The sequence below is a fragment of the Cynocephalus volans genome, chromosome 6 (genome assembly GCF_027409185.1).
Source record: "Cynocephalus volans isolate mCynVol1 chromosome 6, mCynVol1.pri, whole genome shotgun sequence".
NCBI lineage: Eukaryota > Metazoa > Chordata > Mammalia > Dermoptera > Cynocephalidae > Cynocephalus > Cynocephalus volans.
Window position 1 is genome coordinate 145,261,301 of NC_084465.1, and position 18,766 is coordinate 145,280,066.

General features: G+C 34.6%; 1 protein-coding gene across 15 annotated transcripts in view; it reads right to left on the reverse strand.

Moving 5' to 3' along the window:
- Nucleotides 1-18,766, reverse strand: part of ABI1 (abl interactor 1) — a 98,950-nt gene that overhangs the window by 14,147 nt on the left and 66,037 nt on the right. For 5 of the 15 annotated variants that reach the window (XM_063099331.1, XM_063099327.1, XM_063099321.1 and 2 more), the window contains exons 3-7: nucleotides 16,530-16,706; nucleotides 11,096-11,110; nucleotides 10,272-10,372; nucleotides 5,896-6,036; nucleotides 2,719-2,819 (exon numbers count right to left, since the gene is read on the reverse strand). In XM_063099331.1, the coding sequence (XP_062955401.1) occupies nucleotides 2,719-2,819; nucleotides 5,896-6,036; nucleotides 10,272-10,372; nucleotides 11,096-11,110; nucleotides 16,530-16,706 (535 nt within the window). Of the gene's footprint in view, nucleotides 1-1,584; nucleotides 1,666-2,718; nucleotides 2,820-5,895; nucleotides 6,037-10,271; nucleotides 10,373-11,095; nucleotides 11,111-16,529; nucleotides 16,707-18,766 lie in introns of all 15 variants that reach the window. The other 10 variants (XM_063099332.1, XM_063099330.1, XM_063099325.1 and 7 more) reach the window with 3 other exon arrangements.

The window sequence follows — 18,766 nt, forward strand, 5'->3', positions numbered from 1 at the left end:
AGCACTACTAACCTATGCCTATTTTAGAATTTATTTTTATATATTATTAAATAAATCATAATGCCAAAGGTATATATAACTGATATAAATGCAATTATATGTTATGTGTGTGTGTGTGTATATATAAATTATGTGTGTATATAAAATTTAAAGAAAAATAAAATACCCAGCTCAAGATATATAATATTAACATCTCACTGAATGAAGCTTCCTATATGCCCTTTCCTGGATTCCTAATCCTACAAAGTATGTGTTACATTCTCTTTCCTTTCTATATGGTTTTTAACACAGATACATATAACCTTAAACAATACACATAGAATTTTTACAAATTTATAAACTTTTATAATCGAGTCAATCCATATGTGTTCTATTGAACTGCTTGCTCTTTTCCCCCTTGATATTATTTTTCAAAATTCACCCATGTGGATAAGTATATATCAATATGTATTTCATTTTTGCTGGGTTTTTGTGGTTTTGCTTTTGGGTTTTTTTGGTGGCTGGCTGGAATGGGGATCCGAACTCTTGACCTTGGGGTTATAACACCATGCTCTAACCAACTGAAATAACTGGCCAGTCCCACTGCTTATTTGTATGTGAATATACCACAATTTATTTATCCAACCTACTGTCATTAGACATTTGGGCTGCATCAAGATTTGTGCTATTATTAATACTACTACTATGAACATTCCTAAATATGGTTCCTGAATTTCTCCAGAATAGCGGTTCAAACCAGATTATGATTATTTCTACACCACATGGGTTTTATACTGAGTACATATCTGGAATTCCTCACATGTTCAATCTAGTCACCCCAAATTGGGATCAATTTAAATGTGTTTTACTGAGAAAACCATTTCATGCATCCTCAGATAATCCTCATAAGCCTGGGGAATATCAGTTTTTCAAACTGCGATACACAAATAAGCCTCAGAACGAGCACCCCATACCACACATTACTTTCCTTTCCTTTTTTCTCCTCCTGACCTCAACTTCACCCTAATCTTCTGACTGTTGTATATACCAGGGAGTTTCAAATGAAGTTTCACCTGGCAGGGGGGATTATTACACTGCTAATTTTTTTTTTTTTTTTTTTTTAGGGCCAGCCCATGGCTCACTTGGGAGAGTGTGGTGCTGATAACACCAAGGCCATGGGTTTGGATCCCTATATAGGGATGGCCAGTTAGCTCACTTGGGAGAGCGTGGTGCTGACAACAAGCCAAGAGTTACGATCCCCTTACCTGTCATCTTAAAAAAAAAAATTTTTTTTTTTTGAACAATCACTGCTATAACTCTCCTAGAAAAACCTAAACAAATAACAAATAAAAATCACATTAAATTGGTTGTAAACCAAGCAGAGAAACATTCCATATTGCAAGAAGAGTTATTTTATATTTGTTTACTGTGTAAGTTCAGAAGCCTTTCATCAGAAATTAGTGTATATTAGATTTAATACTTTAACCTTTGTATTATCACCTACAACCTAATAACTATAAAAGTTAGCAGTCCATTAGCTACAGAGAAGTTTATTATGAATTATGCAAAGTAAGCTCAATGGCTCCAATGGTCATGTGATCTCACCTATCACAGTGATCACTGGGAGAAGTGATGGCAGAGGTGGTGCTGGTGGAGCTCCAGAAGGAGAAGGGACAGAAATATTTTCTAATAAAATAGTTTATAATTCAGGTCAGAGTGCAAGAAAAGAGAACTAAACATTCTAAAACAGCAAGGAAGTACAATGTATTGGCAAGAAGGAAAAAAAAAAGAGAGACACCCATTATATAAAGCATGTTCAAGAATTTTACTAGGTAAAAAGGTCATTGAGTTTATACCTGCATTAACTATGAAAATGCCCTTTTTTTGTTGTTGTTGTTGTTTTCGTGACCGGCACTTAGCCAGTGAGTGCACCGGCCACTCCTATATAGAATCCGAACCCGCGGCGGACCGTCGCCGCGCTCCCAGCGCCGCATTCTACTGAGTGCGCCACGGGCTTGGCCCAGAAAATGCCCGTTTTTATAAGCAGTTTTTTCTCCTTTTTCAACAATATGCTTGAGAAGAAAGGAATTTTTCCCCTAACATTTTTCATTATCATACTTACTTTTTAAATGTGCAGTTTTAACACTATAAAAAGTATCCATTTCATTCACTAAAAATTATGGGGCTAATTTAATGCTCTTCAAGGATTTCTCACATTTTTATACTTTCTAAAAAGTAAAAGAATTTTCCTATTTTAATCTCATTTTATATTCATTACACATCACTGAAATATGTATTGAATATAAAGATTGTAAAGTCACAAAACAAACACCAAGTGGAGATATAGCCTACAAGACAACAGCAAAACTCTTTGAAACATAATTCATCCTTACAGACACTGATGCTTTGGTTGGAGTACCACACAATATCGGTTTGCTCTTGAAATAATAAAGGTCACACTTGACTAGTACCCCAAGGCAAGTAAAGCAAAATGGCAAAAAAGTTATTTAACAAAGCCATTTAATATGTGCTATATGTAAGTAGAAACAGCTGGTAAAATCCTAAAGACTTTGTGAAAACCAATCTAAATATATTGTTAAATTTGTTATTAGCCTTTATACTAGCAACAATCACCAATTTAATAAATAATTTTATACAGTATGAATACATTATTTAGCCTTCCATAATAAAGCTCATGAATATCAGCAAATATTGATCACAGATTAATAAATAACATACCTGGTCCAATAGTGGGTGGTGAAGGTGTAGGCACAGCAATGGGAATGCCAATACTACTGCTTCCACTGTTTTCTCGACTTCCACTTCCTCCACTACTTCCACTGCAAAGAAAAGAAAAATAAATGTGAAAAAAACAATTCTAGAGATTGGAAAAAAAAATTGTAATAATAAACACAAGGCTACTAACTACTCCCTTTATGATGTACACATATATATATAAAAAAAGACATTTTAAACTGTTTATTACAAATCTTAACCCTAATACTTGAAGTGGTTCTTGTCTTTCACTCTACTTCTCAACCCATCTGAAACTGATAGAATGATAACATAGTACAGTTGGCCCTCTGTTTCTGTGGGTTCTGCATCAGTGAATTCAACCAATCTCAGATTTAAAACATTCAGGAAAAAAAACAGTACATGTCCTGAACATGTATAAACTTTTTTTTCTTGTCATTATTCCCTAAACAATACAGTATAACAACTATTTGCATAGCATTTACATTGTATTACACATTATAAGTGATCTAGAGATGATTTAAAGTACAAGGAGGATGTGCACAGGTTATACACAAATACTACACCATTTTATATCAGAGACTTGAACATCCATGGATTTTGGTATTCAAGGGAGGTCCTGGAACCAATTCCCCACAATGCCAAGGGACAACTCTATTCAGAACCATCTCTACTGAGAAATTTATGACCAATAAAATCTTACGGTACAATGAGTCAACAAGTGTTTAATTAAAATCTGCTAAGAAGAGAAGTGAACAATGCAGACATGAACCACATTATCAGGGAACTGATAGTTAAGCATGGAAAAACAGACATTAAAAAACAGTGTGAAGGATACTACAAAAGAAAATGTAAAAGTGGCTATGGAAGTAAATATGAAGGGTAACCAATTCTAGTCTGAAATTAATATAAAAACTTCTACTCATCTCAAAGAAAGGTGATAAAACAGGGAGACTTTCTGGAAAATAGGCATAACAAAAAAAAAGACAATACTGAAGTTTTAGTGTTGGCATTCCAGAATAGCTGATACTGATAAACTCTAACCAATTCCTCTAGTATTGGTCTTCCTATGGATCTACTGTCCTTTTAACCATAAGACCTGGCACTATCTAGTTGTTCTGAGTGAGGTATAAGATCAGCTACCATCCAATTATTTTCAGTAATTTGTGCACGCCCATGTACATGTGTGAAATCATACACATCTGTATGTGTAGCCTTAAGCTCCATATTATATTTCAAAATGAACATCATTTATTCAATAATCCAAGAAATTCAACAGGGCAGAGATCTGCAATGCCTGGATAGGATTTTAATTTTCTTTTCCAATATGATCATTCTATAATTAGATTATCACATTAATGGGAAAAAAAGAAAAAAGCCAACTATATGACAAAAACAGCTTAGACGTGAAGGCCTCCTTAACTATCTCAAGCCAGGTGATCAATACTCAGCTTTGTGCCACAAATGTATCACAGACATATGAATATTTTTGCACTTATTACGCACTTCTACAATTACTGGCTTACACGCCTTTTTTCTAACATAGAGATCGGCAATTTATGACTTGTGGGCTGAAACTGGCCCACTGCCTGATTTTTACGACCTGTGAAGTATTTTTGTATTTTTAAATAGTTGGGGGAAAAAATCAAAAAAGGAATAATATTTTGTAACACATTAAAATTACATGAAATTCAAATTTCAGTGCCATAAATAAAGTTTTTCTGGAACACAGACATGCTCATTCATTTCTATACTGTCTCTGACTGCTTTTGTGCTACAATGACAGAATTGAGTAATTTTAACAGAGACCATATGGCCCACAAATCCTAAAATATTGACAGTCTGGCCCTTTAATGAGCTCCTGAAAAAAAGAACTATATTTTATTGGTATATACCCACTATGTAATAAAGCACCTCTTAATAATTGGTTGATGTATATGATTAAACTATTACTAATTCCACTATAGCAGAAAACCATACTTTGATCTAATAACTCAAAACATAAAAAGTGAATAATTTGGGTCCTCACTGGACTAGACTTGATATAGTATCTACAGATGCCAACATAATCTATTTACTAACAGTAGCAATAGCAACACCAATTTCCTAGCATCTAACAGCTACATCCTATTTAGTTGAATCCTCAAAAATAATTTTGCTAAGTTATCTCTAATTTACCAACCAAAAAGGCAAGGCAAAGAGAGGTTTCTTGACCAAGTTTTAAAATGAGAGATAAAACTGAAGAATATAGCAAGTTAAGTTACAAAATAAATTTGTCTGGCTTTTACAAAAAGTACTCAAAAATTGAAACGGCTACTGTTAAGGTTTGGAAGAAGGTAGAAGCAACAATTGGGAAAGAGCACTGAAGGGGACTTCAGAGTTGCTGTTAATGTCCCAGTCGGGATTGATGGTTACATGCATGTGTTCAATTTGTATTAATCCATCAAGGTGTATACTTAATAAAGTGTATACTTACATGAACGTATGTTATGCTCCATGGGTTTTTAAACCCCACTGGGTAGTTTGATTTCTAAAACATTTAAAAATAATATATACAATAACACATTCTAGTATACTGACTCTCTTAAGAAATTCTTCCTCAGGACCGACCCCGTGGCGCACTCGGGAGAGTGCGGCGCTGGGAGCGCAGCAGTGCTCCCGCCGCAGGTTCGGATCCTATGTGGGGATGGCCGGTGCGCTCACTGGCTGAGCGAGGTACCCCGGTCACAAAAAGACAAAAAACAAAACAAAACAAAAGAAATTCTTCCTCAGATCTAAGATAAATCTCCTTTCCTCTACGTTGTATAATTTCTATGGTATTTAACCTTTTCTCTAAAAAGTAATTGAGTGGTTGTCTCGTGATTTTTTAAAAGACTATTTAAAAAACATTCTTTAGCTTTGATCCAGATATACATCTGTACCTCTGTCAAAAGGAGGAAATACTAACAATCTGTTAATAGTATAAATAGATATAAAAAAATCTAAAAGCAGAAGTTATGATGCAAATTTACAGGAACATATACAATGCTAATACTCCTAACTTTTATATTCAATATTAGCATTACAGTAATGCTTCACCCTCACTCAGCACCTTTATAGGAGTTTGTAACCAACCAATAACATGCATTCTCAGATGTTCAGCTGCTCAACCTGAGGGCTTACCTGTGTGTCCTTGGTCTCTGATTTAAAGAAGCTGTTCTGCCTGGACTATGCTGACTTCCAAGCCGAGCAGGACTCGTCATGTAGTCATTAGGAACTGTTGGGGGTTTAACAGGTTCCAGGGTTTTATAAGGTGTATTCCGTCTAAAGAAGCACAACAGAGAAAGGAATAATGAATAAAAAAGATAAAATGGTATACTCCCCACAAATTTGTGATTGTCCCTTTGTGACCAAGTTTAAAAGACTTTTTTTTTTTTCCCCCTGACTGGTAAGGGGATTGTAACCCCTGGCTTGGTGTCAGCCGCACCATGTTCAGCCAGTGAGCACACCGGCCATCCCTATATAGGATCCGAACCCGTGGCCTCGGCGCTCCCAGCGCCACTGCACTCCCAGCACCACATTCTCCCGAGTAAGCCACAGGGTCAGCCCTAAAAGACTTTTTTAAAAATGTTTAATAAATAAAGTTTGTAATTTTAAAATATATTCTTAAACTGGAGTATACGAATTTTGGTACTTTAACACAAATGCTAAAATTTCTTGCCTTTTCTTAGAAAAAACAGATAAAAGGGTAAAGTTCTAACCTTATTTCTAAAAATAATGGTTATAATTTTTTTAAATGCTCAAAAATGTCAAACTTTGAAATGTACATTATTCCCAGCTCAGTCACCCATAAGCCACTGGTTCTTCACATAGGAAGCTAATTATCTCCTCTGTAATTTATTCCTACTTCAATATAGTAATATATGGAGAACTACAATCTGATGCTAGATGTAATGCCATTACTTTCTCAATAAATAATTTTTACTTTTTTTTTTTGTAGCTGGCCAGTACAGGGATCAAAACCTAGACATTGGTACTACCAGCAAAATAGTTTTTACTTTTCTGTTTAATAACTTCATTTTTTTTTCAGGGGCAGAGTGTTTAAAGAATGAAAACGGGAACTAAGATTCTCTTAAAAAGTTGATTGTTGATCAATCTCTCCACCAAAACCAAGAAATCTCATATAACATTTCCTGTGTTAAGGTGAACAGTCTTTCAAAAATGTCTCGGCAGGTATTCAATATATTTAATACAGTGAGAAATGGGAAGGAAAAAGCCACCAAAGGTTATCTTTTATACTTCTCCAACTGGCCTTCTCATAAAACTACTCTAGTATGAAGATGCCTAAGATTACCAGCCGAAGCACAGTTACAAGTACTTCAGTAATGAATCCCTAAGTCTCAGGTACCACATAATAGAGGAAACAGAAGAATTGCAGACTACTAAGCCAAAATATACAAAGTAGATCACTTATTCAAAGTTCTGCAGAAAAAGAAATCAAGAAAGCAAGCCCACTTACAAAAAATTAAATAAAACACCTAGGAATAAATTTGACAAAGGGGAAAAAGATCTACAACAAGAACAAATCACTGCTAAAAGAAATTAAAGACACAAAAAGATGGAAAGACATTCCATGCTCTTGGATTGGAAGAATTAACATTATAAAAATGTCCATACTACCCAAAGCTGTCTACAGATTCAATGCAATCCCCAACAAAATACCAATGACATTCTTCACAGAAACAGAAAAACCTATCCTAACATTCACATGGAACAAAAGACCCCAAATAGCCAAAGCAATCCTGAGCAAAAAAACTAAAGCCAGAGGTATTACCCTACCTGACTTCTAATTATACTACAAAGCTATAGTAACCAAAACAGCATGGTACTAGCATAAAAACAAACACTGAGACCTGAGAGAGAACCCAGACATCAACCCACATACTTACAACTGATCTTTGACAAAGGTACCCATAACATACATTGGGGAAAAGACTGACCCTTCAATAAATGAAGCTGGGAAAACTGGACATCCATATACAGAAGAATGAAACTAGACCTGTACCTCTCACCATATACCAAAAGCAACTCAAAATGGATTAAAGTCTTAAAAATGAGACCTGAAACTATAAAACTCCTAAAAGAAAACATAGCGGAAACACTTCAGGATGTAGGACTGGGCAAAGACTTTAAGACCCCAAAAGCACAGGCAACAAAAAATAAACAAATGGGATTATATCAAACTAAAAAGCTTCTGCACAGCAAAAGAAACAAGAGAGTGAAAAGACAACCTACAAAACAGGAGAAAATATTTGTAAACTTTGCATCTGACAAGGGATTAATATCCAGAATACATAAGGAACTCAAACAACTTAACAGAAAAAAAACAAGTAACCCAATTAAAAAATGGGCAAAGGAGCTGAATAGGCACTTCTCAAAGGAAGATATGCAAACGGCTGAGAGACACATGAAAAAATGCTCAACATCACTAAGCATTAGGTAAATGCAAATCAAAAAATAAAGCCAGATTGAGATAGCATCTCACCCCAGCTGGACTGGCTATTACCAAAAAGAACAACAAAATGCTGGGGAGAACATGGATAAAAGGGAACCCACCTACACTGTTGGGACTGCAAATTAGTGTAGCCATTATGGAAAACAGTATGGACATTTCTCAGACAACTACAGATACAACTGCCATAAAATCCAGCAATCCCACTGCTGGGTATACACCCAAAGGAATGGAAATCATCATGTCAAAGGGATACCTGCACTCCCACGTTTACAGCAGCTCTATTTACAATAGCCAAGAGTTGGAACCAACCTAAATATTCACTAATGGACAACTGGATAAGGAAGATGTGGTATATATACACAATGGAATATTACTCTGCCCCCCAAAAAAGAATGAAATACTGCCATTTGCAGCAACATGGATGAACTTAGAGAAAATTATGTTAAGTGAAATAAGCTGGGCACAGAAGGAGAAATATCTTGTGTTGTCACTCATAAGTGGGAGTTAAAAAAATAAACAAATAAATTTTTTTAAAAAGACACAACAATCACAATAATTCATTGAACTTTCAAAAGAAATCAGAACTGAGTCCACCAAAGTTCGGAAAGGAAGACGGGGAGGAGGAGTTAGCAAGAAATTGGTAAAGGGCCACAAAAAATTATATTGTTTAATGTTGAACATACTAACTATCCTGATTTGAGCATCACATATTGCACACAGGTATTGATATTCAACCCTGTACCCCACAGATATGTACAATCAATTATGTTGCAATTTTTTTAAAAAAAATTTTTAATAAATTAAGAAAAAAAAAGTTCTGCAATATACACGTGAATACATGTGAATGCACCATATAGAATCCTCTGGTCATTTCAACTGAAATAAAGTTAGATTTGTGTTTTTAAAAAATAATTAGAAGATAAAAAATAAGTAATGCTCATTTACACATATACAATAGAATTTTTCTAGTACAGACCTATAAAAATTATTATAAAGTAGGCATATTCATTGTGGAGTCTGTTCAGGGAAATCCCAAGTAAAATGAATTTGTAAAATGTAGTGTGACATTGCAAAATATACATTTGGTTTTTGTCTCTGTATCCCGGCATACAACTCCTGAAACCGTGAAATCTCCAAGGTTATAAATTCTTTTTGTATGCTAATGAGTTAACCAATGGCTGGCAGCCCCTAAGTAGCTTCAGGATGGAAATTGATCACTGGAAAGACCAAGGCAGGATTAGAGGCTTGGGATTCTCAGCCCCAGCCTCCAATCTCCAGGGAGGGAAGAGAGGATTGAAGGTTAAGCTGATCACCAGTGGACAATGATTTAACCAATTAGGCCTGTGTAATGAAGCCTCCATAAAAGCTCAAAAGATCAAAGTTTGGAGAGCTTCTGGACAGCTGAACACATGGAGGTTTGTAGAAGATGGTGTGCCCAAGGAGGCATGCAAGCTCTGCACTCCTTTCCCCATTATTTCAGCCCTATGCATCTCTTCATCTGTATCCTTTGTAATATCCTTTATAATAAACCAGTAACTGTGTTTCCATTAGTTCAGTGTGCCACTCTAGCAAATTAATCAAACCCAAGGAGGGGTCGTGGGAACCAAGATGCACACACAGCTTCTCGGTCAGAAGCACAGGCAAAACCTGGGGCTTGCAACTGGCATTAGAAGGGAGGCTCGGGCTTATGGGACTGAGTCCTCCACCTGTGTGATCTAACCCTATCTCCAGGTAGACAGTGTCAGAACTGTATTGAATTAGAGGACATTTAGCTGGTATCACAGCAGAATTGCTTCCTTGCTTGATATGTGGTCAACTGCCCCCACCTCCACCCCCACGCCCCCACACATACACATTTGGTCATAGAAGTCTTCTGTGTTGATCGTTATGGGGTTAGAGAAAAGGAAAAACAGTCTGTTTTTTCCTCACAGGTAGTATCACATAGAGAATGTCCATGTCAAGGATCCATACATTTACTTAAGTCACAGGAACACCTTTTCCTTTAGCATATGAATTCTTTTGTAAAATATAATTGAATTCTTACCCCAATGTTCCCCGGCCTGACATGGGAGGACTTGGTGGTTTCTGAGTAGGAGGATTTGTTCTCGACAGTGTGCCAGTTCTTGCAGGCTGGTTATTTCCATGCTAAAATGTGGAAAGAAAAGCTTTTATTTTTATATCAAACTGTTCTCTTGGTGTTTTAACACCATGTATTATTTTTTTTTTTAATATCAGAATGTGAAGTAAGGATTCCCAGACAGTTTTAATAACGACTTTGGTACTACACTTTAAAATGTCAAGGAACCACTTGCACTCCACTTTTCCTACTATTTTGTGCCATTCTTACCAATTTATGGCAAAACACAGGTGAGATTATTGACTTTTATATAACATTTTATTGCTAAACATGTTCACTGAGATTAAACTTACTTGCATTCAAATACTGAGTTTCCTAAAATTTTTGAAAGTGTGCATAAACATAAACTGCAGATCTCAATGTCAATTTGTTAACATACCCATCCAAAAAAACATTTTTATCTTGACAATTCAGTAACAAAGTCACATATGATGTCTGGGAAACCTCCTAATTGTAAGTCAATGAAAGCAAGGCAACTATCAAAAAATGAGCAAAGCAATAAATGTTAGCAAAATTAATGTTCCTATATAAATGCAGATGTCAATATATCTTTGATATATTAACACAGCCAAGTTAAATGTTGCTGATTGGAACTGAGTTTGAGTAATTTTATCTATATAAATCCTACAGGAAAGCAGACAGACATAAGAATTTTCAAATTTTAGTGGCTCTGCAGCCTCTATCAATATAGAGGGAATACTGTGGATCAAATGATAAGTAACATCTCTTACCTTGGCTTTTAGCCACTTTACGTTGGCAAAAAAAGAGGGGGAAAAAGTAGAAATTAATTCTGATAAGTTATATCTGATAGGACAGGTTTACATTTACAGTTATTCAATTCATGTTAATAAGCTTTTATACAGCCACATTTCAAATACTTTGTAAAAAAAAAAAAATATCCATAAGTAATGGGGAAATATAGTACTTCACGTATTTTTCAAAAGAAATATATATTCATAAGGAAACCACCACTTAATTATGCCAATCTCATGCAGTCCCAATAATATCTTAGGTCAGTATTTTATCTTATGAAACTAATCCAACTGAATCACAGATAATTTAAAAAGTTACTCTGACTTAAACATAAACACCATAACACTTTAGATGTAAAGCTATTTTAACACATCAGCATACAAGACCTAATACTTTACTAGATAATGAATGCCCAAATATAAGTATTCGTTGTTTGAATGGTAATACAATATTTTAATAATTGATAAACTGCAAATGTTTAAATTCAAAATCACAGGTTGCTTACACATTCAGAAAAGGACCTAGCGCTTCAATGTTTAAAAATGAAATCATGACGCACAAGAATAGAAATAAACACACAGGGTCTTGAAAACCCTCTCATTGCTACCTTATGAACCCAAATCCCAAGCAGGCCCACACTAGTAGGTAGTTATAGGCTGTTTTAGTTCTAAATTTTCTTTTGAATCAGTTTAGTCAAAATTCAAAACTGAAAAGCTGTTTTGATCCTAAAGCTTCCTTCTGTGAAAGATGACTAGCCTACCTACATGAAACACTGCATACAATCCTAAAGCATCATTACTTGTACTATGACATTACAAAGAAAAAAAAACTTCACGTTCCAGAGTCTAAATTTTTATAGATTTTTTTGGTTTCAAGTTCCTTCCACAACATCCACTGTTCTCAGTAGGTATCTACAATTTTTCTGGTGACCATAGAGGTAATATTATAGAAAATCATCCAAAGAAGGAATTTAGCTTCTCTTGAACACATTCTCATTTAGAAACTATGTCAGAAATTTGGTATTCTTTAATGTTTGTTTAAAATTATATTGCTGACTTTTATCTAGAAACAATGTCTGGAATCCTACCTAACCACTACATTTCACATCTGAATTAAGAAAACTAAATTTTAATAATATTATTAGAGTCCTTGAAGATAAGATATACTTATGCACATCTTATTATATGTATTATAGTACACATTTATGCTTATTACAGCATATATATACTACAATGTATATCTTGTAATGTATATACATTACAATAAACAATATCCTAAAATAACTGAGAAAATATTCTGAATATGCCCACACATCTTTCCTCATTTGCTGTTTCAAGTGAAAAAGAAAGAAAACAAATTAGCATTCAAGTACAAGCTGGTTCCCAATGAAAGAATAAAAGGAGCACTAGATTGAGAATGAAAATTCTAGTTGAACTCTGCTACTATCATATGGTATAACCTTTAACCTCTTACCGAGCTCAGCCTCATCTATTAAGTGCATTTAAGTATGCAGATGTGTTGGGGTTGGGGAGTGTTTGTAGAAAATAATTTCTATATCTTACAGCTCAAAATATAACCGTTAGCAACCTACAAAACTTTTCCACTTAAATGTGTCCAAAATACATCCAAAACAAGGCTGCTTTTTATTTCCTTAAGATCTCACTTCACGTCCTTACCATTTACATTTATGGATGAGTAATTTTACCATTTTCCTGGAATTTAGGTTGAAAACAATGATTCCTCCTTATCTTCTATCCCTAAGTAGATCATACCTTTTCATACTATACATACTATAAATGTCTGTAAGGCTAATTCTTTGAAATGATTCAATAGCTCATTCCTCTGCTTAATAAAATTGAAACTTTAAAAAAAAAATCATTCCTGTGTAAATATTAAAGGTTTAAAAAAATTAATTGGCAGGCCATTAAGCTGAGATAGCCCTGGCTCCAGCGTTGTGGGTTCCTACCTAAGCAAACCAAATCCCAACTCAGAGTAAATTAACCAATCAGAAACTGCCAACTAAGGGGCCAGCCTGTGGCTCACTTGGGAGGGTATGGTACTGATAACGCCAAAGCCACAGGTTTGGATCCCTATATAGGTATGGCCGGTTAGCTCACTTGGAAGAGCATGGTGCTGACAACACCAAGGGCTAAGATCCCCTTACCAGACATCTTTAAAAAAAAAAAGAAAGAAAGAAAGAAACTGCCAACTAATCTACAACCAATCAATTTTCTTTGTTTGCTACTTTGAACTTCCCCCTCATCCCACCTGTGGCCTGGAGCTGTTGGATTCATGAATCACTGTCTGCTCAAATAAACTCCTTAAAATTTTAAAGTGCCTAAGTTTATCTTTAATACCACTAATAAAATGTAATAACTCCTAGATCACCTGGCCTTTCTGAAGCTTAAAAACAAGCAAACAAAAATTTATAAATTTTTGTTTTATATATATATATATATATATATATATATATATATATATATATATATATATATATGTAAAGTCCTTTGTAAATTACAAACCAGGCTATAAAGCTGTTAATTATTATTACTATTTATCAAAAATAATTTAAACTTCCCAGCTAGGTATTCAAGCCTTTCCTACTCTAGCTTACTCTGAAACCTTGTGCTCACTTACAAAGATCATCATCACCTCCTTTTCATCCTCCTTTATGCTATGTTCTAGTAGTTTCTCTACACTGGGATTTTCTTACTCATACCTTACACTGTTTCCAAACATCACACCAGACTTACTGTAGGATATTTTTTCCACATTTTTAACTCCTACTAAGCTTATATGTACCATTTATTTCATAGCACAAAATACATTAGCACAGTAAATACTATTTAAATGAAACCCACTTATACCAAATACAAATACCAAAACACTAAAATTTACATCACAAAATAAGAAAATATGATGGAATATTAATGTTGGAGTGTGAAAACCTTAAGCATAAAACCTGGTAGCTATAAGAAGAATACTAACTTATTTAGATATAATTTTTCTTAACTCTATATGTTTTTAAACACCAAAACATCAAAATCAAAAGCCAAACAGCAATCAGAGGAAATATATGAGCTAATTTCCTTAACAGAAAAAAGGATTCTTAAAAGTCAGTAAGAAAACAAACCTCTAAATAGAAAAGTAGACAAAGATTAAAAAAAAAATTCTAGAGCTATAAGTAGTATCTCCCTACACTAAAACAATAATTTTAGAATTAAACTTTTCCTTCTCATAATTTTGCCCCTGGCATTTGTTCATTAACTACTACCCAAATCTCTAACCTTCATGCACCTCTAATAATCCTCTAAAAATATTTAAGCCAACAATGAACTTTTAGAGAAATCATAAAACTAGGGAGGTAAAACAGCAATAAGACTACTGGAAAACAAAAATACTTGTGTGTCTGTGTGTGTGTTTGTACAAGGGTACTTCAAAAAGTTCATGGAAAGATTCATATTATCTTTTAATTCCATTTTTTCACAAGCTTTTTGAAGTACCTTCATATATCACAGAAACAAAATAATGGACAAATATGCCACATACCAGATTCGAAGATATATTGTTCTGACAGACCATCCACCCTACTTCTCACCAAAAATATATTAATAGTTCACACAACAACGTGAATGTACTTAATGCCATAGAACTTTACATTTAAAAAGTTAAATGGTAAATTTTATGTTATGTATATCTCGCCACAATAAAAAATTTTTAAACTAAAAAAAAAAAGAAAAAAACCATGTCTAATGCACCCATAATATGCTTGGAAAGCAGAGTGCCAAAAATCACATCCATCTACTTTCAGCATATATTATACTATGTTTACACTTTCCACTTATACATATAGAATGAAATGGTTCAATTTTCTCACCCAAAACTTCCTTGTAAAATTTGGATGCATCTTATACTCTGCTAAGTACTACGTCTTAAACTGTTAAACACAATTATTTGTGGAGGGATGAGACAATGGAGGATATTCACTTCTAAGACAATGACAGCTTTTCTAACGAATATGTATTGCTTTGGTAGGAAAAAAATGAAGATGAGGCAAAAGAGGGAAAAGCTACTGAGTGTGTCTTATATACAAGTAAATGTATATGAGGGTACATCAAAAAGTTCACAGAAAAATAGAATTAAAAGATAACACATATCTTTCCATGAACTTTTTGAAGACCCATTGTGTGTACGTGTGTGCGCGTGTGTATATATATATATATGTACACACACATTAAATCTCAAGGCAGGTAATAATACAAAAGAAGTTTTTCCCAGACTCTCAAAATTGAAACCCCATAGATTTAGTCTAAAATATCTTAAATTAAAATTAAATTTACACCCTAGCCACACCCCTTGACAAAAATACAGGAACAAACAAGTAGTCTCCTCTACATGTGCAAAGTGTTCTAACTTTACATATAACCTCCAAGCAAGAACGTGAAGGGGAGATTCAAATGGTCTCAGAAAAGAGGAGAATAAAGATAAACATTGTCAGCTATACTCCTCTCTCGTCTAGGCACCCCAGAAAATTCATACTACAACAGATCCAGAAGCAGCACTAGTCAGGTCAACCAGCTACGAAAGCCTCAGGGCTCTAGCTCACTCCTTTAAAATTACCATAAAATATTCTGAAGACCAAAAACAAAATCAAATAATGTCCTCTAAGAAAGGGACCATAGTACCACATCTCAGAGGAATAGTTTAGTCCGAGCAGAGAGGGGTAAAGAATTTAGGGCATTCCAGATGCTTGCAAAATGACCCACGAATACCAAAAAAACTGACAGACTACAGGTATCCTTAAAGATCAGTTACTTCAGCTATGCTTAGAAATGGACATGGACAACAAATAATCTCTCTCCTAAAAGCATGCGTACACGTGTGCAATGTTGGGGGGGGGGCAGAGGGTGGGGTGGGTGGTTACACAGAACAAAATTACATACCATTTTAATTTTTTTATAAGTTGCTGGAATTACATCCACATACACACAGGTGCACAAATATATATACATATTCAGGAATAAAAGGATAAAAATATTTTTAAATTACTTTCTAAACCAATTTTGGGAAGCATATAAATTCTTTATTTTAAAATATTTATTTAGTAGAAAAAGCAAGACATGACTTTCACAACACAAACTTATAATACCAGTCTAAGATTAAAATGGTTTATTTAATAAACAGCCAGTTCAAGTTTTAACATCTTTTGAATATAGCCTATTTGACAGGTAAAATTCTGTCCCAAGCTTAGTAAAATACATAATTAATGTTAAATATTCTATGAAAAGAATAATGCTAGTTACTAGCTAAAGAGACTATTAATTAAGAAAATTATCTTTACCACCATATTTCCTTTCCAAAATATTTGCTGGATATGCAAATTAGTTTGTTAATGTAATATTAAATGCTTACCTTGACACCATGGCCCACATCATCCAGAACTGTGTAGTCGATAGGTTTCCGAATATACCTTACAGGGCGTTCCATGTTTGCAGGTGCTATTATTTTGTGAGTTCTTGATGTATTCTTATTTGTTGTCAAAATACCAATCTCTCTTCGAGCCACTTTCTCTTTATGAATATCCACGGTCTGTATTATTAATTTGAACAAAGCAAGAAAATATTATTTGGCATTGTAAATAATATATATGATGTCCATAAATATTGGACTATAATAAGTTGAACTATAGGGACTGCACGTCATGTCTATTTTCCAATGAATACCATATCTTTCCCTTCAAAATTAAGCTAATTAATATCCTGAAGACTCAAAGCAGGGAATATCTAAAGGCGATTAAAAGCACCAACTAATTTAATGAATTTGATTCTAAAACAATTCTAAGGAAAGCAATTTTCTTTCCTAAAGACTTAGTGCATGTGGAAGGGCACAGGAGTTTTGTTCTGAGTAACTTAAACTTTCTGTGGTGGTAAGAGAGACCAAAAAGAAAATGAGTAATTACAACACAATGAGTGCCACAGTGACACATGCAGTTTATCTGAAATTACTATAAAGGTGTTCAAAGCAAGGAATCTAACTAAGTTGAAAAGGGTTCACTTAAAGGCTTTACTGAGTAGGTAAGTTTTAAAGGACAAATATGAGTATAAGAGGCAGATATGGAAATTATTAAAGGCAGAAAGAACTGCACACTACAGACAAAGCATGAAAGAAAAAATAAGAGCAGAGGTTACAAACTGGCAACAAGCAGCCTATACACCTATTTGGTGAGCCTACCTAATAGTGGTCTACAAGGCTTTTTTAAAAAAATTTTTTTTAATTTAATTGCCAACATCTAAAAGTTGCATAGTAGTCAGTACATGAGAAATAATTACACACAACTGCTCAACAATTTAAACTTTGTCCTAATAGTAATGGGGAACCAATGACAAATTTAAATTGAGTGACATGATCATATCTGCATTTTAAGAAGATCTCTCTGTCAGAAGTATTGAAGATAGAAGGAATAAGACTACAGACAGTGAGACCTGTTAGGAGACAATTATGGTAGTCTATGTGAGAAAAGGCCAGGATCTGAACAAAACTGAAGCAAGAAAAAGGGGGAAACAGGTATTGTCAGAGAAAATAACAGCTTAACATTTGCTTCAAACAGACGTATTAAGATTCTATCATTTCACCAGAAGTTTTAAATTGATTGGGAAAGAATATGTAATCAAAAATGCTATCCCAACTCCAAAACAAGGTGGAAGGAAGCACCTCTCCATGGGAGACTAGAATTTCTGTACATCTTGCAGGAAGATGCACTAACTCCTTTGTTCTGGATTTTTATATAGTAGACAGCTTTAGAAAATATAGTGTGTCACTGGAAAATAAAAAGGCAGGTTTGTTTATTGTCCAGTATAAAGATAATATAGTCCTCCAAGGCAAAAGTCAAAAAGGCCCATTATAAAAGATCTGGTCCCCTAAGCTAGGAGTCCCTTTCCTGTAATACACCCAACTGTGTATGCAGGCATCACCTGGCTCTCTTTGCAGTACCCTGTGGAAACTGGGGCTCAGTTATCTACCACAAATGTTGACACTCTGGCTACTGCTATTGCCATGAGTAATGATGTCCTTTGTCTCTGACCAAGGAGTCTGATGTCTTCCATCAGAATTTATGAAATTATGGTAGGCTAACTTGTTAGCGCGCGAGGATAAAAATCTCAGACCCTTCACAATTTTTGACAGTTTTGGCAAGGGAATGCCGGAAGAGACAAAGCTTTCTAGAAATGGAAGAAAAGATCGGATACCAGGAATTCAGAAAAGTCCATGAGAATCCTTAGTGAACATGTTAACCAAATTGCATGGTCAACCAGGCAATGAATGGTTCTCTACTTCATTATCTGTTAATAAGGCTGAAATGAAAAGGTAGTTTCAGGCTAAGAACTAGTAACTAGGTAGATTCAAAGGCAACAGCCTGAATGATGTCCTGGTTATTGCCAACTATGCTCCATATGGGAGGACTTACTCCCTATGCTGTCATCATCAGCAGGTTTGCCCCATGAACAACTAGTACTAAGATTTGCCTGGAAGAGGGACAGGAAAGCACATAAGATTCTGACCCCTTCTGAATAACAGTTACAGAGACATGCATCTACACTGAGTGTTAAAGCAGAAAAGTTTGCAACCACTGTGGGCAGAACAAGACAAATATT